Source organism: Atractosteus spatula, chromosome 3 (assembly GCF_055471065.1).
Source record: "Atractosteus spatula isolate fAtrSpa1 chromosome 3, fAtrSpa1.hap1, whole genome shotgun sequence".
Classification (NCBI taxonomy): domain Eukaryota; kingdom Metazoa; phylum Chordata; class Actinopteri; order Semionotiformes; family Lepisosteidae; genus Atractosteus; species Atractosteus spatula.
The window spans coordinates 8,997,012-9,016,773 of NC_142708.1; the positions used below are offsets into that span (position 1 = coordinate 8,997,012).

Genomic DNA, 19,762 nt, shown 5'->3' on the forward strand with positions numbered 1-19,762 from the left:
TTTATTACCTATTTGCTAATATTCTATTGGTATTGCTAATATTTTGGGGTAGTATTCTGTATATAGAATAAAATATACACAAATGTGTATTCAGAAACCAACTCCGATGATTGAAATCAAGCACACTTGAGAATTCTAAACTCCCCTTTTGGTCTTTTATAAGAGATGGAGTATAATCTAAGTTATTTTTCCATGGTGTCCAGAAACATTACTATTTTCAATACAGTTAACTAAATGTTTTTTTTATCAGATTAATTCAGCAAAGTAAAAAAAACAAACATGCACAAATTATGGAAATATGTAATATGCATGACCTCAACAGTGACTCAGTGCTTAGTATAGCTGCTTCACAGTGCTGGGGTCCTAGGTTCAGTTTCTGGGGTGCTATCTGCCTGAAGTGGTGTATGTTCTCCCCTAGTTCATGTGGGTTTTCTCTGGGTGCTCCAAAGACATACTGCTAGGTTCATTGGCTTCTGGGTAAATTGGCTATGGTGTGAGTGTGTGCATGTCTGTGTCTTATGTGTGCCCTGCAATAGACTAGCGTTCTGCCCGGAGTGTATCCTGCCTTGAGCCTGTTGGGATGTTGGGATAGGCTCCATCTCCTCCGCGACCAAGTACTGGATAAACAGGTTATAAAATGGATAGAAGGATGATCATCACATGAAATATGCAGCCCGTTGGAGAATTGTTCTAAAACTTTCTGTCTTTGCAATTAATCCTCCTTCTTTATTATTCCTGCCAGAAGTGCTACCGTTCACACAGTTGCAAGAGTGCGGACCGTACCCTTGGGCAAAGATTCCAGGGGAAAGGGAGTGGGAATGGATCTGGGAACACACTGTGGAGTACTGTTTCGTGGACTCCGTGAAGGGTAACACAACCAAACTGTGTTAAAATAATCTCCTCCAGGTTTTCCATAGCTCTGGAAGTGATTTGATGAAGGCAAGACATAAATATAAACCAAAGGACTCAAACTGAAATGTTTTGAACTGTTGATTGCTTACATTTGTAAAAGCTATTGACAGCAGACCATACACAATTGAAGTCACAATCAACTGTGCTAACTGCAGTTACCTGTGATGTCATCTGCTCTCCGAATAACTTTACAGTACACCAGAATAAGAGGAAGGCATGGAAAAATTGAACATTTTACTTCCAGAATGTGATGGTTGTAGATGGCTTCAAAATGCTCAGCTTTGGTGACCAAAACTGAACAATGCTCAAGAAAAAAGCCTTTTGAATGGACGTGTTGAATCATGATGGTGTACCAGTTATGATGTAAGTTCCCCTTGTGTTCTCTGGTTCATGTTTCACTGCTACAGTATATAATTTTACATGATGGCATAAAACAGAATATTCATGGTAACTAAGATTTTGTAAAGATGGCAAAATTGTATTTTTCTCTGCAGCAACCACAAGCATGCATTTCGAGCAGGAAGATGAACTCACGCTAGTCTCAATCACAATGAGGGTGTCGTGAATTTAGTAATCAGCAAACCAGACCAATATTCCCCAATTCATGTAGAATGCTACAGAGGCAGATACAGTAGATGGTCTATATGTATTGTGTTGGGGATGGATTTGTTCAATCTTCCCAAGTTAGAGGTGGTGAAATTTGCTTGTTTGCCACATACAAAGAAATGTGTATTTCACTACAATCTACAGATACAATTGCTGTCTCAACCCCTCAAATATTAGCCATGTTCAAATCACAACTGTAGTGTACGTTAGTATAATTATCAGTAAGACACTGATCTCTGATCGCAGTGGTATTTCACTCCATTCAGAAGTTTATTTACTGCTTTATAATCTTCCATTGAAAAACTAAACAAGGAATAAGACAATACAAACATTTACCATAAATTAATGACATTCAGGTTTTTGTCTTCTTAAAGTACTTTATTGTCCATTTATACAAAATAAAAATATTTCAACCTAGTTTACTTAATCTATGATCACTAATAAAACAAAAGTAAGTCTAATCAGCTCCAACAAAGTAATTAATCTCATTTCTTAAGCAGTATAAAATGCTGCTTTGTAACGGTGTTCTGCAGTGGTTTAATGAAAGGCCAAGAACCATATTAAGAAAGACACAACATCAAGCATTATTCACATCAAGAGATAAAATACAGAATGTTAAAAAAGCTAGAGAAATATACACATTTCAGCAGATTGGTATATCCAACATATCAAAACTATATTTACAAAATATTCACTGGATTAAAAAGACTGTCACAGCATATATAGCATTTTCACTTAGAAAGCATGTTAAAATATCTATTTAGTAACACATTTTACTTGTACAGTCTAAGAATTTTTTTTCGGAGCAGAAAATGTTTTTCCTGAGGCGAAAACGTCCCCGTGTACCCAAAATATTAAACAGGGGGAAATGGTTTGCACATCCTTTTCTCAGCGTAAGGTGTGCTTTTAATGGCAGGAAATTAAAAAAAATTGAAGACTGAAGGCTTCCAAACATAACTGTAATAAAATATATAACTGAACTGGAAGATGCCCATTCCGAGCCAATCAAAATACGCAATTCAAAAATATTTTAGCATGCCCAACTAGAAGAGTTATTTAGTGTACAACTACGTATTTTACAAAAGTAAAAAAAAAAAGGATAAAGTTGTGGAAGGACTGTTAGTCTATGTGTCTGCTCAATCTTATGTCAAAAGGCTAAATCATGCAGTAAAAGGTTTCCCTTAGACATGAGAAAAATTTAAATATCAAAACTATCTTGCCCAGTTTCATAGTTTAAAAATTAGAGGTCTAATCTTTCAGATCACTTCCAGGAAACTTTCCTCTAGTTCTTAGGGTTTAAAAAAAAAAACAAGAAAAAGGAACACATCATCAATCAATACCAAAGGCCTCCCATTCAAACAAGATAGCCTAGAAAACTGCCCCTTCAATCTCCTCCTCCCGTTTCTTAGCACTGACGAGTGGGCAGAGTCCAGCTGGCACTGTGGCTTGCTGGCTCACGCTTGCCGATCATAGTCGCTGACCATCTTTTTGATGTGGGACAGTTTCCCTTTCAGATATTTACAGCGCTGCTTTTTCTTCTGGTAGTCGGAAGACTGCAAAATTGAAAAGAAAAATGCAATTAATCGCTTTCGGTCAACTAAAAAAAAAGCCGAGAAATATTCTCCTTCAATTCACAACGATCACGAATAGCTTCTTTTTATTCCATCAGTTTCCCGGCACCATCCCCACATCGGCCTGAAAGAGATCAAGTCAATATCCTGTATCCTGTGGATATACAGTATATACATACCAACAGGGACAACGTCATGAAAAAAAAATCAAAGCACCCCAAAGGAACCCATCCAAATGCGAGGAGAACATGTAGACTACTAGATACCCAGTCAGGAACCAAATCCATAGCCCAAGAGTTGTGGGGGACAGTTTTAAAAGTCATGCTGCCCTCCACAATGCCTTATGACACTCACAAACCTCAGTTTCTGCACAACTGTTTTGTTAAGCAGTCTTAAGCTGGAATGTTCACCATTACTTCTTCATGTTCTGCTTGGGATAATTGTTTTTTCCAATTTATATAATTTAAACATGCCTTAGCTCATCATGTACCTGCCATTTTTGCAGACTCTTTTTATTTAAATATGGAAATGATATGGTATATATTGGTGCTCCAAAAGCTTAAAAAGACACTATTCACAAGCTTCCATTATATCTTACTCCCCAAGAATTGTTTTCACAGGTATCAACAGGAAAATTACATATTTTTAAACTTATCCTCTCAAACTGAAAAAAGAAACCACTTAATCGTTGCATTTCATAAGTAAAATCTCAAACTTGAGCAGACAAAGACTTCCAAAAATATTCCAATCAAGCCAACCGTTAGTTGAGTTAAGGCAACCGAGCTGAGCTGGAAAGAGAACCAGCAGGCGTGTGAGCCTCCAGGACCAGCACTGGGAACCTCTGCCTTACACGATTAGAAGAACTCACATGGAACCTGCATACACTTATACATGAACCCACCTTCTTAATATCCTTCAGTCTGTGGTATTCGTCAACGGCATCCTGTTAAAATAAGTGAAAGAATCAAAAATTAAAAGTGCGGTCAGTGAAAACCTAGGTGTAGCATCATTTTGTGACCACGCTGACAAGGGGGACACCAAGGCCCTTCACTAGAGCCGGAGTGGCCAGCCCTGATCCTGAAGAGCCACCAGTCCAGCAGGGTGATGGGTCACCCTTCAACCAACTTCTCCACGCCTAGAACAATTGTGTTTTCGAGCTTTGCAGTGAGTGAGGCATTCGGTTAGGTAGTATAGAGTTCATCTGAAATGGAAACACTGTGTAGCTGCCAAAAACAACACTTCATCTTTCCAGATAATTAACTCACTAAACTAAATGCATGGGCTTTAAGTTAATTTAAATAACTAAAATAAAAAGCAGTAACCACAAACTTAACAGTAATCAGCTAAAATAGCATGAAACCTTCCCCCGTGTCCTGTCTGCCTGTGATTATCACTCCCTTACTGTAACAAAGCCTGTCATTCTCCACGCTGCTGACACAGAACCTGGAGCGTTTGTTACGATACTAGAAAAATACCACATTGAGGTACAGATGTGGGGTAGTGGGTACTTGGGCAGGCAGCAAGTACTCACTAGCTAGATTCGTCTTGTGCGCCTGTTCTGTTGTGCTGCTAATTTAAACTCACTTGGTTTCTTACAACACCCTGCTGGCCAGACCGAAGTGTTACTTTCACCTGATGGAATGATTGGAATAATTCCAAAACTAATATGCTGGAAAGGAATCCATTAACTCTCCCTAATCATTTTTAAACCCTCCCAGTAAAGTGTGAACTGCAGCTCTACGCAGTGACACACCAATTATTTTGACATCTAAAAAACACCTTGGACACCTTCAGATACCTTATAGTGAAGACTAACACAGTGCTCTAAATTTCCTTCTGTGCCAATCAGCACATACAGACCCTGCTGTGCAGTTACCCCACCACACCGCCAGCTCAGCACAAATGCCCTTACAAGTAAAAACCAGGGCATTTCTTTCAGGGTGAAACGATGGAGCAGCTCGCCAGAGGTTCAGCAAGACCACACTTACCAGGTACTGTGGGCTGCCTTCTTCCAGCTCATCCAGCTCTCTGTCCACCTCCGACAGCTTCTTGTTGACCTCGTCCATCTCGGCCTGCAGCTTCTTGTACTCCAGATGGTCCCTGTCGAACTCCTGCTTGTAATCCTGCCTGTCCTGTTCACTGGCGATGGGCGGGAACTCGCTGCAGCACAAGGATGGGATTCGGATCAAGCCCGGGGGATTTACTACTTTAGGAACCACCCTTCCTGAGGTCTAAGAAGTCGTATTAATTTCATTCTTTTTCTAAAGGAAATGATCCGTTTTGGCTCCTGGTACACCCGTATCTCTTTTTACGAACGCAATCCTTTCCCAGAAACACGGTTCTGTACAGTGAAAATTCTTAAAAAGAAAAACCTATTTTTATTATTTCCTCTGAGGAAAAACTACAATCTGTACCGGATCCCAGAAATGCCACCTCTACTTTTATTTTTTTCCCCACCAAAAGATGACAAAAGAAAGTATAATGACTAACATTCATACTGTGGTTTGTGTTTTTAGAAATAAAAAACATTGCTTACCTAGTTAGACGCATCAAATCATACCTACGTATTTGCGTTTTGTGTAATTAAACACACACTCACAATTTTCTTAAGATCTTTAAGGTCCATGATAAAGTTTAAACCACAAATTTGCTTACATGAAAAGAGGCACACAATAGTGAACAATGCATGAAATAAGACATGGTGAACTGTACTGCACATCTCTCCTGCCACTCTGTATTCTCTGTGCTAGCTCTCACCCATAGTAGTTAGCGGAATGTGATGAGTTGTATGATGCCTTCCTCTTCACACTCTACGATGGGTGGAGGTTTCAGAATTTAATTTCATATCGCTTTTTTCATAGTTTCCAAGTTGGCTTTCGTTGTTCAAAATGTGGGTAACACTTCACAAGCTTGGCAATATTGAATTTTCATAAAAAGAACATTCGTGAAAAGAGGTACAAGTGTCTATCTCAGGTGAAATGGGGCCCAACTGGCACCATGGAGATGGGATTTTCAGGAGCTGAGGATCATGGGGGCAAAGAAAAAAAAAATAACACAGCCTGAAATGAACTTTTACTAAACCTCAGCAACAGAATGTGCCTTCCCCCAGAAAAATGTGACCAAAATGTAATGTTTGCATTACACACAATCCCTAGCCAAAATACTGAGACACCAGTATTTTGTTATTCCTAAATAACTTGCTGGGTCTCTCTAGGCAGCAAGCAGAGACAGAATAGGATGTGGGATGTTTTCTACAAGGTGTTGAAATACTTGCAGTGTAGCCCCTTTCCATCATTTCACCAGAATGTGAAGCAGTGAAATAAGTGAGAGAGACCAGATGGCTGCTTCACTCGGATTTAAAGCCTCACAGTTGCTCTGGTCAGATGAGCCAATGGAAATATCTCCCACACTGCAGGGTAACCACTGCTTTCCTGCCCCAGAGAAACATCATTGGAGCCTCCCGTCCGTCCATTCAGGACATCGACCACACACGCTGCACACACAAAGCCTCCAGTATTGTGAACAATCCCTCCCACCCCTCCTGCAACCTCTGCGCCCTCCTACCAGCTGGGAAAAGGTATCGCAGTGTACAGGCCATCTCCACCAGACTCTGTAACAGCTTTTTCCCCACAGGCTTTCTGGTTCCTCAACACCCTGGTACCTACTGCACCTACTCCAAATCTTGAAACCTAGTTCTGTTTTGCCTAATGTCAGTCATACTGTCTGATGTATTCTTTGCACAATCCTGTAAAGTAAATTGCACATGGCCCTTTACAGTATGTACCCTGTCAGAAATGTCTAGGTCTACATTGTCTATAGCATTGTCTTGTCAGTGTCTTGTCTGTATTCACACCGCAGACCTGGAGAACGATATCTCGCTCCTCTCTGTATACTTGTATATGGCTGGGATGACAAATAAACTTGAACTTGAGAGAGTTTATTCTCCTGAATTCCTAATACTTTGAACAGCTAAAGCATATTAAACTGATGTCCGCAGAAAGCTAGAAGCACTCTATTTGTCTTGTCTAATTGAAAGTGAAAAAGCTCGTTCACCTTTCCCACTCATCGTCCAGCTCATCGGCAGATTCTGCGCCCGTCGTGTAGTCGGTGTCGTAGTCCTGCCCCTCCGTGCGCCGTGGCCGGCCTGGGCGCCTCTTCCTGGGGGGCTTCTTGGTCGAATCCGTCATCTCCGAGCTGCTGCTGTAGGGCGGGTAAGGCCGGCTCTGCAGGGGCACAGTCAGCTCCGGCTCCCTGCGATCGGCAAGTGAGGAACACAGCAGAAAATAACATTCTCACTGATGGCGCTCCGGCAAGAAGTCATACCACATGCTTTAATGCAGATGCAATAAATGAGGCTGAAAACGGGGTAGTAAATGTCCTTATATACATGCTTTTCACCTCAAACTATCCCAGAGTGCTTTACACCCTGTAGCCTGATCCTGGTAAGATCAGGCTACAAGGTGGTTACGTAAAGTTCAGGTTTTTGCATGTAATCTGTTTGTCCATGAATTCAGCATAAGGGAAAATAGCATGGTTTAAGTTCTGTATTTTTGGCACAGAGAATGTAATTAGTGAATTTAAAAGCTTTTTCTTTGCATTTTTATGAACCAGTCTCTATTAATCCATTTAACACCAGACAACATTCAGCTCAAAGAAACTGTTCAAAACAAATCCATTTCTTTCTTGTCTGTACAAGCAGGAATTCCAAACATTCCAGGTCATTCTATTTTAAGATACAAGTCTGAATTACAACACTGACTCATTTTTGCTGACTACCCCTGCCTTGTCAGGCTAAGTGGTACAGCTTACGTCCACGTTTGCATTACAAAAAATAAACATGAATATGCCTTAAATCGGTATTGGGAAACATTCTCGTGAGTATATGTATCCAGATACTGCAGAGGCTCTTCACAGAATTAACACCAAGCTGGAACAGGGTGGAGAAACATGATAATGTTTATGGCATATAGAAATTGTCCTTTCCTTTTCTATGCAGCCATTTAAAGTTTTGTGCATTTTTCCCCTCTATTAAGAAGAAAAAAGCTTTCCTTGCTGAAAATTTAATCTTTAACGACCAGGCACTTTTAAGAAAAAAAAATGTGCCTGGCCCTACCTACAAAACACAGCCGACAGAAACCACAAGGGCAGTCTCACCAAACAGTCAATTAGAGTAGACTATGAAACTGCAGTGTAAGAAAACAGGGGTGGAGTCCTCCTCCTCCACTGCAATAAGACACATCAGCACATCACATGCTTGTGGCAATGCGGTAAGGACTGCTCGGAAGGTGCAGGATCACATAATGATCACTTTTGCTGCTGTCAGTGACCTTGCCTTTAACAACTGAGAGTATAGCTCATCTCTTGCAAACACTCTCAGAATCTCTGGATCATAGTTCTATTAGCATCGGCGACATTGCCGCTGTGTGGTCTGATCTCGTCAAATGTTAAAAGCTTAGCATCACCGGGCCTGGGGAACACTGGGAATGAAGATCTCCAAGGCAAATCAACAGCACTTGCTTCTGCAGGAGGTGCTGTAGACCAGTAGGTGGCGCTCTACTCTCTGAACTGCAATTTCCAAAACAAAAGCGCCAATACAGTGTCCAGAGACACTGTGCTGTAAGGAGGTGCTGTTCTTCACATGAGACAGAAACCACAGCCCAGACTGCTTAATTACACTGAGGATCCCAGGGTGCGACACATAAAAACAGGAGTTAACACTGGCATCCTGGTCAAATTCTGCTTCGGGCTTGCTCATTTGGGCTACCTTAAGATCCTCCTTAACTCAACTGCTGCACCACTTTCTCAGATCTCACTGCTCTGCTGTGGCAGAGCTGCAGGATGTCACCCACGTGGGTGCTGTGCTTCTGTGGTGGGTGATGAGGGTCCCTGCATGTCAAGAGCTTTGGGATCCTTTTAGATGAAAGGCTCCAACCGAATAATCACAATTAACATCTCGCAAAGCAGGAACATATTTAAGCTCAACCTGTTTTCACTCCTTACCTCTCCCTTCAGTTCCTCCCTCAAGCACTTCCCTATACTAGCAAACAGCAGCATAAACCACTGGACTGCTTCCAAACAATGAGCTCCTGAGAGTTTCCTCCAAAAACTTCACTTTCCAGGTAGTTATAAGTGGTATTTTTGTTACATTATGATGTTTTATACTTCAACCTCGCAATTAAATGTTGTCCTAAGCCATAATATATAAAAGTAGCACCATTCTACTTAACCCCCTGAATCCTTATTCTTATAACAGCTCTGAGGTGCTACATATATAAAAAAAGACTATTGAGATCTCAAACAGCATGGCATTTTATGTGAAAATGTCAATAAAGAATTAATGAAACACTCCAAATGTGTATTGCATGGGGACATTGCTGAACATACTGACACCATTCAGGCATTTACCTGCTCCTGGGAGCATAAAAACAGAACGAGTACAGCAAGACCACAAAAACATCCAGCCACAAGGCTGCCAGCAAGTCTCCACTTGTACTGGTGGTGACACTGGGATTTCTGTGACTCCACAAACCAGCAAGAGCTGTGTAAGTGGTCTTACGTCACTTTACAACAATCACCTAATGCCAAGCAGTGAGAAAGTGCAACCTATTAAAATTCTATAAACAATCTGTTTTCTTCTCTGCACTTTTTCTAAAATAGAGAAGAGCTCTGCTTTGAAGTTTCGGAGGTGTAATTAGGAATATCTAGTTTTGTTTTTACCTTGTAAAAAGAACAATGCCCAGATGGTTTCTAAAAAAAATCAAGGAGCTCCACAAGCTAACATTTCCCAGCTGAGCTCGAGTTTTTCCTGTTAGAGGGTTGATATTGCACAGCCCAGCTCAGACCTGGCTATTCATACAGGAAGAACGACACAGCCTTGGTAATCATGCTCATTTCAAGCAAAGTGATTAATTACAGTCCACACTACCGGGCACAGCAATTGTATTTTTAAAGTGTGAACACAAAATTATATTTCCTTTGGGGAGCACTTGTGACATACTGATGTCCTTTCACTAAGAACAGAATCTTTGGATCACAAAAAAAAGATTATTAAAATGATTATTAAAAAAAAAACAATGAACATGAAAAATCCCTAATAACAGTGTTGAGGTTTCGATCACATGTTAAGCTACAGTGGTTCAATGCGTGACAAGCAGTGAAATTGTTTCAGATCTCTTTAACTGAAAACTTCAGTGCCATGCCTGAAATAAATATCACTGAACCCCGTGTGTTGAAAAAAACTAAAACTAGCGACGCGGTATTGAAGTCAACTGGCAACCAAAATGCACACTTCAGCACCAAAGTTTGTTGGAGAACGCAAAAGACAGGCATCCAGCAATCTTGCTGAATTAATCCAGCAAGTTTATTATTGCGAAACAAAATATCAAAACAGCCACAACAGGCAGCAGTTACCAATATATTTTTAGCGTCTACTGTTAAAACATTGAAAGCCAATCTCAGGCTAAGACCGCCTCCACCAGCAAGGTTCAACAACGTACTTACATGGGGTAGTTGCCTTTGTAAGGCTTACTGTCATCATAGCTGCCATTGTCCAGCACACTGGTGGAGCCACGGAGCTTATCTGGGTAGTCCGCTACAACTCCATCTGGGTCCCCCGACACATTTTTGACCTGCACAGACAAGAGAAGGCAAGTCAATCTCCCCGACAGAAGTACCTGGCAGCTGCCATCTTGAGATGGTGAGGCTGGAGAAGTATAGGGAGTGAAATGTTTTTTAGATACAGGAAGTGAACGGTCCAGAGTATTATAACAAAACACAGCTTATGCGTTTTCAGTCCCCTCCCTATCCAATAACATATCTGTGATATTGTCAGTCTTGATTTCAATGAGACAACAAGTATTCTAAACCCTCAAGGGTCCTGGCCGGTGGTTCCAGTTGATTTCTTCAGAATAAACAGTGAAAGACAAAAGCACAAACTGAAACTACAGGGAAATGCTTTACTCAGAAGAGGGAGCACTTCTTTACACAAAGGGCTGTGGGAGTGTGGGACAAGCTGTTCAACCATGTGATTCAAGCTGATACACTGTCTTCATTCAAGAAACTGCTGGACGAGATCTACGTAACTACCAACCAAGCTTCATAAGCCGGACAGAGCCCTCTCATTTGTAACCGTCCTGACGTTCACCGCAACCTTAAAACTTAACGGAAACGATGCACTGTGTCTAAAGTGTTCCTCCGTTAGGTCTGCAGTTGTATTTGGGTGAAAATGTGATCATAGTTACTACTGTAGAACTAAATCAAGCCCTAATTAAAAATACCATGCATGTTGCCAGGGGGTTGACAAGGCACTTTATTGAAAATCACCATATTTGTATAAAAGCTCTTCCAACCACATTCAAAATATTAGAATATTCACCAATGAGAGACCATTCAGCCCTTAACTCTCATTTCATTCTATTTGTCTAGTTCCACTGCAAGTGCTCTGGGAAGTGATAACCAGAGCCAATGGCAAAAACCCATCTTCACAAGAGATAATGCAGGTTCCAACACACAATGCAGTTAGAACACACAAGAAGATCTGAATTCCGGAACCTTAAATCATTAAACTTAACGGGCCTTGGTACAAATCATTATCTTCAACATCTTTATGCACTTTTGTGCTAGCAGTGCTTTACAATTCATAACTCTATGGATTAATTTATATAAAGTGCAAAATTAATTTGCATTTAATTTTCTGACACTTTTTTTCCTTTACCGTTGGTTAAAGGAAGGAGTATCAAGTGTTGACAAGCACATCTGGCACAAGGCTGCTTCCGGGCTGTCACACATGCAAGGTGAAGACGAAAACCCCATGTATAAGAAACCCCAATTACAACACGCAGCATGAGGTTAGTGCTAATCTAACACTCTGGTGGTTTCAATTTCAATCGTCTCATGGGATGAGTTCAAATCACATTTCAATGTTTAATAGCTTCTCTATTGCCAGGTATTTCATTTTGGGGTTAGCCCATTAATGTTCAAAATATGGAACGCTGTCTGCCAGAGACAGTGGGGAAAATGTACAAAAACATCCAACAGCTTTAAAGCTGTCTTGCCATGACATCCAGGTATACCGCCTTGAACAGCTGGCCCTGGGTTTTTAGCAAGCACTACGAAAAGCCAGTGCTCTCCTGGGGTCAGGTTTCCCTCTGCACGTCTGCTGTCAGCACACAAACCTTCAATCCAGTTAGTAAACCAGTCCGTCTACTTTTGCAGTTCCATCCCGAGAACAGAAACTAGATAGAATCACAGCCTAAAGGCTGTTAAGCCACTGCCCCTTTACACAAAAACAACAGAACGGAGACACCCTCCCCCCAGACTTGCTCAAAGCCTACTGAAGCTCTGGAAGCACTGTGGACGTCTCCACACAAGCAGAGGGTAGAGGGGATATCGAATGATCTTGCACATATAAATCTCTGTAAAACCCGCTAGGAAAAGAAACCTGAAAGAGCAGACAAACTCTCTCCAGATCCCAGTGCCTGCATGCTGTATTAATATTCGAAAGGAAAGGTATCGGGGTGGTCGTGAAAAAATAAAGGAGAAGAAGTGACCACAGAAAGGCAACTGCATTTGTGAAACTCTCTGGTTTCATTAAGCCCAATTGTACAGGACTCCCGGATCTAAGGACCCATTTACCAAAACACTGTGATTAATAAACGCAAATTAGCACTGCAATACATAGGAAAGTACAGAAAATGGTGGGTGCAGCTTATTTTCCGAACCGTGTTCCAAGATGAAAAGGCAGTACACACCAGGATGACTTTATTCAAGTCTCTTATTAATGCAGGACAAAACCTAATAGATCATCTGTAGTTTCAAGGTTATGATCACGGTAGTGGGTTAAAAAATCTGCAATCAGGAAAACATTATTTTCTCTTAATGCTTAAATATATACATTATTTATTTCAAAGCTTAAATATATACAAATCCTAACATCACAGCTGTATTACCATTAAACAAAATGTGAACGTACAAAAACTTGAATATTGCACACACAACAGAAAAGGTTTTAAATGTTGAGAACGATGCCATTGAATTGTAGAGAGTATGGGTGGCTATAAATATCTACCTGAGACTGGAACTTTTATTATTAACTTCTAAATCAAACTCTGAACTCCTGTTTTTTCAAGTATCAATTGATTAGGATGGCAGCGATCTTCTGCCAGAGAACAGTCTGGAATAGGTGAAACATTGCAAAGATGTCACCTCCAGGCTTTCAGGAAACACAGCTGAAACTACCTCTGCAAGACACACCCAGAAACCTGCATGAAATGTACTCCTGACATAAGAGGAAACTATCCACTATACACAGCTTCCTCCACCAGACACCGTTCAGAACCCTTAATTTCTGGACACCATTTCAACACCAGTGGTTAAGCATATGAAACCAAAAGGTCTTTAAAAAGCTAAGAGCTTTAATGAGATTCAGCTAACAAATCCAAATTAAGGGGAGCTAAATCAAACCCTGATAGCTTGGTAATCAATTACTCTGCAAATGAAATGTAAGAATATAAATTAAATCCACCTGCAGTTCCCCCCTCCCCCCCCCAATACCTTCAGACCATAAACAAATCAAAACTAATTTTAACCAATAGCTTCAAATTCTCTGTAACAGTATTAGAATAGATTTTATGTTCAAAACTTTATATCCTAAAATGTCATCTAACACGTTTAAAGCTGTTTTTTTTATGAGTACTGAGTTTGCCTAAATAAAGGAGAATGTATTGTGAACTCCAAACATAGAAAACTAGATCTTAAGATCTTTGAGGCACAATTTTATTTCTTGGCACTGCTCTGCACAGCACTTCTGAAGCTTGATTATTAGGAACAATAGAAACAAAGAATACAATTAATTTATTTTACAAAATTAAAAAAAAGTTAATAAAAGCAGCTTTGTTATATACCACTATTTTATACGCTCCAACCTGACACATGAAAATACGAGGGACAATAGTTATTCAGGGCTTTAAAAGAAGACGGGGAAACACTCCTGTAGACTTGTGTAAAATAACACATGAACCTTTCAGACTAATAACAAAGTTAAGAGGAATTTGGCTGAAAGTAAAAATATAAAACCACAGCTGATGCAAGTGAAACCCAGACAATGATTAAGAGACATAAGATTCCGTGGTCTTTGTCAGCTAGAAGCTACATCTTTAAAAAAAAACAGTAATCCGTGGTCTTCAAACAATAAGAAAAAATTCACTTGCTTTTTGTATTGGTGGAACTTACCCATTCTTCCACATGGGCAGGTGCCTCCTCCTCAACCTCATCAATGACTTTAAATTTGTTCCACAAGATCCTCTCTTTTCCATAGCGATTGATTTTATTTCTCGTTATAACAGCGAAGGCGAGGATAACGACCAACGCGACAGCTACAAGGAAGCCAAACACAATGGCAATAGCCTGAAAAGACATAAAAAGAAGGGTTTGAGACTCCTGAGCTCAACCTAAAATGTCTAACTTAATGCATCCATGTGAAGTTGATGACATGAAGTGTTTCAATGCTAGCAATTCACAAACCCATTTTACACCTTCAGCATAAAAAAATAGATCACACTAAAATGGTACAGAAAAAAAGAGTAATATATGCTCACATTTTGATAGCCGCAAAAGATAATAGCTTAACTAACTTCTGCTTTAACACTTCACAGTGAATGGGGGTGACAACTGAGAAAGCAACAGAAACTTGGCCTTAAAAGAAATTCAATTCTGTTCTAAAAACGACCTTTGTTGCAAGTTTAGACACTTCAGCTTCACACAAAAAGACAACTGTCTGGCTGAAGCCCACACATAGAGTGAAACGAGAGTGTCACTAACCTCTTGCGGCTCGACGACGCAGTAATGGTAAAGGTACTGGTTAACGAAGACCCCAGAAGGAACTGGGTTCTGATACTGGGAGCAGAGCGCTATGACCTGGTTGTAGTAAATGGAACCAGAGGTCTGCGCGGCAGGGTTCACCCCCACCAGGTAGACGATGGTGGCGATGAACATTAAGACGCACAAGATGGCGGCGATGATGATCACGGCCAGGTAAAACCTCCTGGACCTGGAGACGCTCTGCCTGGAGATGACCAAGATGAAGATCACCAGCATCGTCACGAAGCACATGGCCGCCATCGTAATGATGAATCCCTTGCACGTCCTGGGGTCGATGTAGTTTCCTCCGAGGTTCCCGTAACCATAAGACCCTCCAGAGCCGTAGCCCCCATAGCTGCCGTAGCCACCGAATCCGCTGTACCCGGTCCCGGACCCATACGAGCCTCCAATCCCGCTGAAGCCCGAGAGCCCCATGTCCGTGTCCCAGGCCAGCGTGGAGGCCACGCAAGCGAAGATGCCGACGCAGAGGATGACGATGATGATGGCCATGATCTTGATGATGCCCGGAGGGGAGTTCCACTTGTAGAAGTGCAGGAACTCGTCGTCCGGGTAGTAGGAGTACGCGGGCTGGGACATCACGCGGCTGCTGTAGACCTCCACTGGCTGCGAATACATGCTGTTGGGGCTGGAACGGGAGAAAAAAAAAACAGTGTGTGGAGCAGCGATCACCTACGTTTCCGAAACAAACTGCAGGCCCGTGAACACCTGCCGAGGTCAAAAAGGACAAAGTCACAGACGTCCCTTGTGTTACTTGGGTAAAATGTAAAAAGATCCCGAATAAAGACACACAAAAGCCATCTCTAGAAAAAAAAGTATACATTGTAATTCCAGGTAATTAAGGTCAAAACTGTTGATTGCTGGTACATTAAGAATAATGGCAAATATAATTCCTTCCATTCACACATTTCCACTTTCCAAGAGTTTTCCCTTATTGAGGGGCCAGCAATTTACTCAAGACACTGGGGTCAACAACCCCATGTTTCTGAAAAGCACCAGGGGGTCTTTTATTGGCCTGAAGAATGAAGAACCATACTGTACTTAAGATAAGATCACTTTATTGGCCATATACAATTTCTTGCATTAGGAATTTGTCTTTTCATATAAACCAGCTTGCTCTCCATGAGACACAGACACACAGAAAGGGATATACACAATACAAAATTTTTCCTATGGCACTGTTTTAGAGAGGTGTGATTGGAAGATATGAATATACATATACATTATATATATATACACATATACAGGAACTAGAGGGAACTTGTTCCATCAATGCAAACTGAGGCTTTAAATATGACTTCTGCGAGTGACGGGGTGGGGCTGCTTGAGGAATTGGAAAACACACATACTAGCCACTGCCAGGGTGGTAGGGAGGGGGGCTCCCGTTCGGTTTTGAAGACATGGTCAGGTCCAGGCCAGATCCTCCTGTAGCTGCTGTCTGGTTTCGTCAGGGGTGCAGTCCTGTAACTTCTGCAAAGCCAGAACAAAGAAAGCTAAGGGATACAGAGAGACCATCTTCAGATACTGAAGTCATTTACAAGAGTGACAAGGACCACTGTGGCAGATGTTTCAGTGTACCAGAGTGCGACAGCAACGTTGCAACGTTAACCAGTACAATGTAGACTGTCCATCACAACTTTGTGCTTTAGAACAAATTCAAAAACTCATTTGAAGAAGGGCAGAGCTACCCTGCAAATTCCCTCCAAATTCTCAAGTTTGAAAAATGAAGCTGCTGTGTCAGTAAATTCTCAGCAAGGACAGCCCAACAGGTGAATTTCCAAACCTAATGGCTGTAAAAAACAAACAATACTTTTTTCTGCATTGATTGATTGTTTGATATTTTAGAACTGAAAAGACAATCGCATACTTTGCAAATTCTGATGATCAGACTTTTGCCAGCACATAAAAATAAAGTAACACTTTATTTTAAGAGTCTCCTATAAACCATGTCTTAATCCTTTATGAGTAACACACTAGCATTTCAATGGATAACGTCTTTATCCATTACTGAATTACAGGACCCATCTGGGTCGAACCCAGTACACAGCACAGGAGCAAGATATTAGTTCACCTACTGAATTAATTAATACATTTATGTAAGAGATTGTGCAATCTCAAGGTGAAATTCAGCACATATATATGTGCCAAGTTTCCCCAATATATAAAAAGGTATGTATTAGTCATTTACTAGCACTCAAGTTTTATTTCAGCAGAAAACTAGTAATATATAGCTGCAAAGGAATAGGTTTATTCCATGAATAATTAATAAATATGAATAAAACACAGCTGCAATAGGTTTATTCCATGCTGAAAAGAGAAGAAAACACAATGTTTCAGCTGTGAAGCCTCCTTTAGGTGTAATACATAGCTTACAGCTGACCCCTAAAAACACATTCCAAAATATTTTAACATTTCTGCATTAATATAGTCTTTGAATTTTTAAACCACAGTACAGTATATTGCACTTTTCCACTGACTAAACAATGTTCTCCTACTTCTCCATGAACACGAAACTATTGTCACTGTCCATATAACCAAAATCCTTAATGTTGACATTTCAACATTCCACAGTGTTTATGTTTTAAAATAATCCTACAGAAGTAGGAATTTGATATTTCATATAATGAAAGAAAAATTAAATATACAATTTTTAACACATCTGTGAGGAACAGACACACAGTAACGTATTAAGGTTTGTACCAGAAATTATGCGTCAGACATTTACTCTTCTTAGTGTTTGAATTGGTGTACAGAAATTAAACATTTATTTATTTAACAATCTGAAACGGGAAAATATATATTTTTTTAATAACAGGTAACGCATGATCATCATATCTAAACACTGTGTGTTTTTTGTAAATACCGAGCGCGAAGGATGAAAAGGTGTGGTTGTATCTAAAAAGTAAAATCTTCATAAAGCTAATCAGGATTTGAGAATGCTCTCTAGGTGATAAAAATATGAATTACTGCTCAACATAAAACAGCCCTCCATAAGATAACACAAATAAACGTTTGTAACGCAATTCACTAAAGGAAAGGCCGTTAAAAGGGTATGCGGATCTCCAAACAATTACTAAAAATGTACACTTAAAACTGGGAGAGGTCTAAGAAACGCATTTAATATCAAATAAGCTATAAGTTGTCCAACTGGAAATTTGGTAGTTTCGAAAATGTGGTTTTTCTACCGTCAGTTTTAATTTCGATGAGTCGTATTTGATCCGTTGTTTTGACACTACAAGCTTAATACAATATTCTTCTTTAGGAATGAGATCTCGCAAATAATATTGAGAACTGGCAAATTTCTCTGGCGTAATTATAGGCAACTCGTGTCAACAAATACTAGCTTAAATAAAGTTTTCGGCATTTTACAATCACTGAACAAAACAAACCGAAAAAATTAGGTAACAACCCTCAGAAACAGATCTCATATCTGCTCCAGTTTATAATGCGAAGCCGTTTTATTCTTTAATATGTAGTTCAAAAGCTCAATTAAAAATGAGGAGAGGCAGCGTGAATAACCCTGTATGAACATTAAGTTTGTGAAACCTCCCCATTTTTTAAATACTGTATATGTTCGGTTCGCCATACAAAACACCATTCAGATTAACCAGGTTTGAACAGAACAAGAGTAGGCAGTTTTATGAAGATTAATACGATGACGTTAATTTATTAAAACCCGCCCAGTCTCTATCATACCTGAAGACAAAACACCTGTGCAAAGAAACTAAAACAGACATTCGTGCCTTGCGCAACGTTTTCAGGGGTACGTTTGAAATAAACCTGAAACAAATCGTTTCTGAAACGAGGAAAATCATGTTTACATTCTCTCAGAACACAACCAACATTTTCAGTGGTGCCTCAGACAGGAAAACGACCATTTTACCGAGTTAAATTATAATCGTCTACGGCAAGCCGACTTTACAATTAAAAAATAATAATTCGCTGCAGTATTTTGACCTGTTTTTTAAAACGGAACATTTTTCTTCTATTATCTCAATTGAAAAATCAGCCTTACTAGGTAAAGAACATGAAGAAAATATTACAACAACATGGAGAAAACGCCACTGGCAATAGAAAAAAACACCCGCAGATGTACTTCTCTGATGTTAACCTACTAAACAAGACAAAATCTAAGTATAAAATATGTATTGTACGTATACTCGTAACAATATATAAGCAATAAACTTACCAAACCTCGTCAGTATTTCCACACCTGCCTTGTGTGTGCTAAAACTCGTATGCTAATACTGGCGCAGGACACACCTTGCTCTCAGAGACTCAGGGCTGGTGCTGCTCCTGTCTGCAACCTCATTGGTGATCCCGAAACGGTTCTCTGTTCAGCATCAAATAAACCTTTACGTGTTCCTCATTGGTGATGTCAGGCTTGATTTCCACCCCGCTGTAGACTAAACCTGGATTCATAACAAAGCACACCAACCGGTTCCTCTGGTAGATACTGGAAGGTTAACTTTCTGTGCGCGTAGGTGGAGTGTTTTTGAAGTTTTTGTCGGAGATATTTTTTAGATTACCTGTAATTGCAGGATTCAGTACCTCTAATTAACACTCCCCAATTACACAGCTGAATAACTGCTGGTTTAGAATAGAGAAAATGATAAAAGCAACGAAACCGTAATCTGTACTAGTATCGGGAGCCCTAGGCATTTTAATTCTATAATGTGAAATCGATAGAAACAGTCGTGTCAGATTTTCAAGATGGCAGCCGTCAACTTGTCACATTCCTGTGAACATATTTTCATACATGAGAAACATGCTCGTCACTACGTAGGTTTTAATACATT

General features: G+C 40.2%; 1 protein-coding gene across 1 annotated transcript; it reads right to left on the reverse strand.

Moving 5' to 3' along the window:
- Window positions 1-1,875: 1,875 nt before the first annotated feature.
- Window positions 1,876-19,286, reverse strand: LOC148837356 (occludin-like). The gene is made up of 9 exons (XM_088910792.1): window positions 19,153-19,286; window positions 16,313-16,433; window positions 14,907-15,591; window positions 14,319-14,492; window positions 10,590-10,717; window positions 7,143-7,340; window positions 5,078-5,249; window positions 3,991-4,032; window positions 1,876-3,071 (listed from the first exon to the last, which is right to left on the reverse strand). Exons 2-9 carry the CDS (start codon window positions 16,363-16,365, stop codon window positions 2,973-2,975), a joined length of 1,551 nt encoding a protein of 516 aa, XP_088766918.1. The 5' UTR covers window positions 16,366-16,433; window positions 19,153-19,286; the 3' UTR covers window positions 1,876-2,972.
- Between the last annotated feature and the right edge of the window lie 476 nt (window positions 19,287-19,762).

What these genes read in the sequence shown, in the direction of transcription:
- LOC148837356 (XM_088910792.1), bottom strand. Translation starts at nt 16,365, where the DNA reads ATGTCTTCAAAACCGAACGGGAGCCCCCCTCCCTACCACCCTGGCAGT. An exon ending in TACCACCCTGGCAGTGGCTA is followed by an intron (nt 15,592 to 16,312) that starts GTATGTGTGTTT and finishes CTCCCGTTCCAG; the next exon opens with CCCCAACAGCATGTATTCGC. An exon ending in GCGTCGTCGAGCCGCAAGAG is followed by an intron (nt 14,493 to 14,906) that starts GTTAGTGACACT and finishes ATGTCTTTTCAG; the next exon opens with GCTATTGCCATTGTGTTTGG.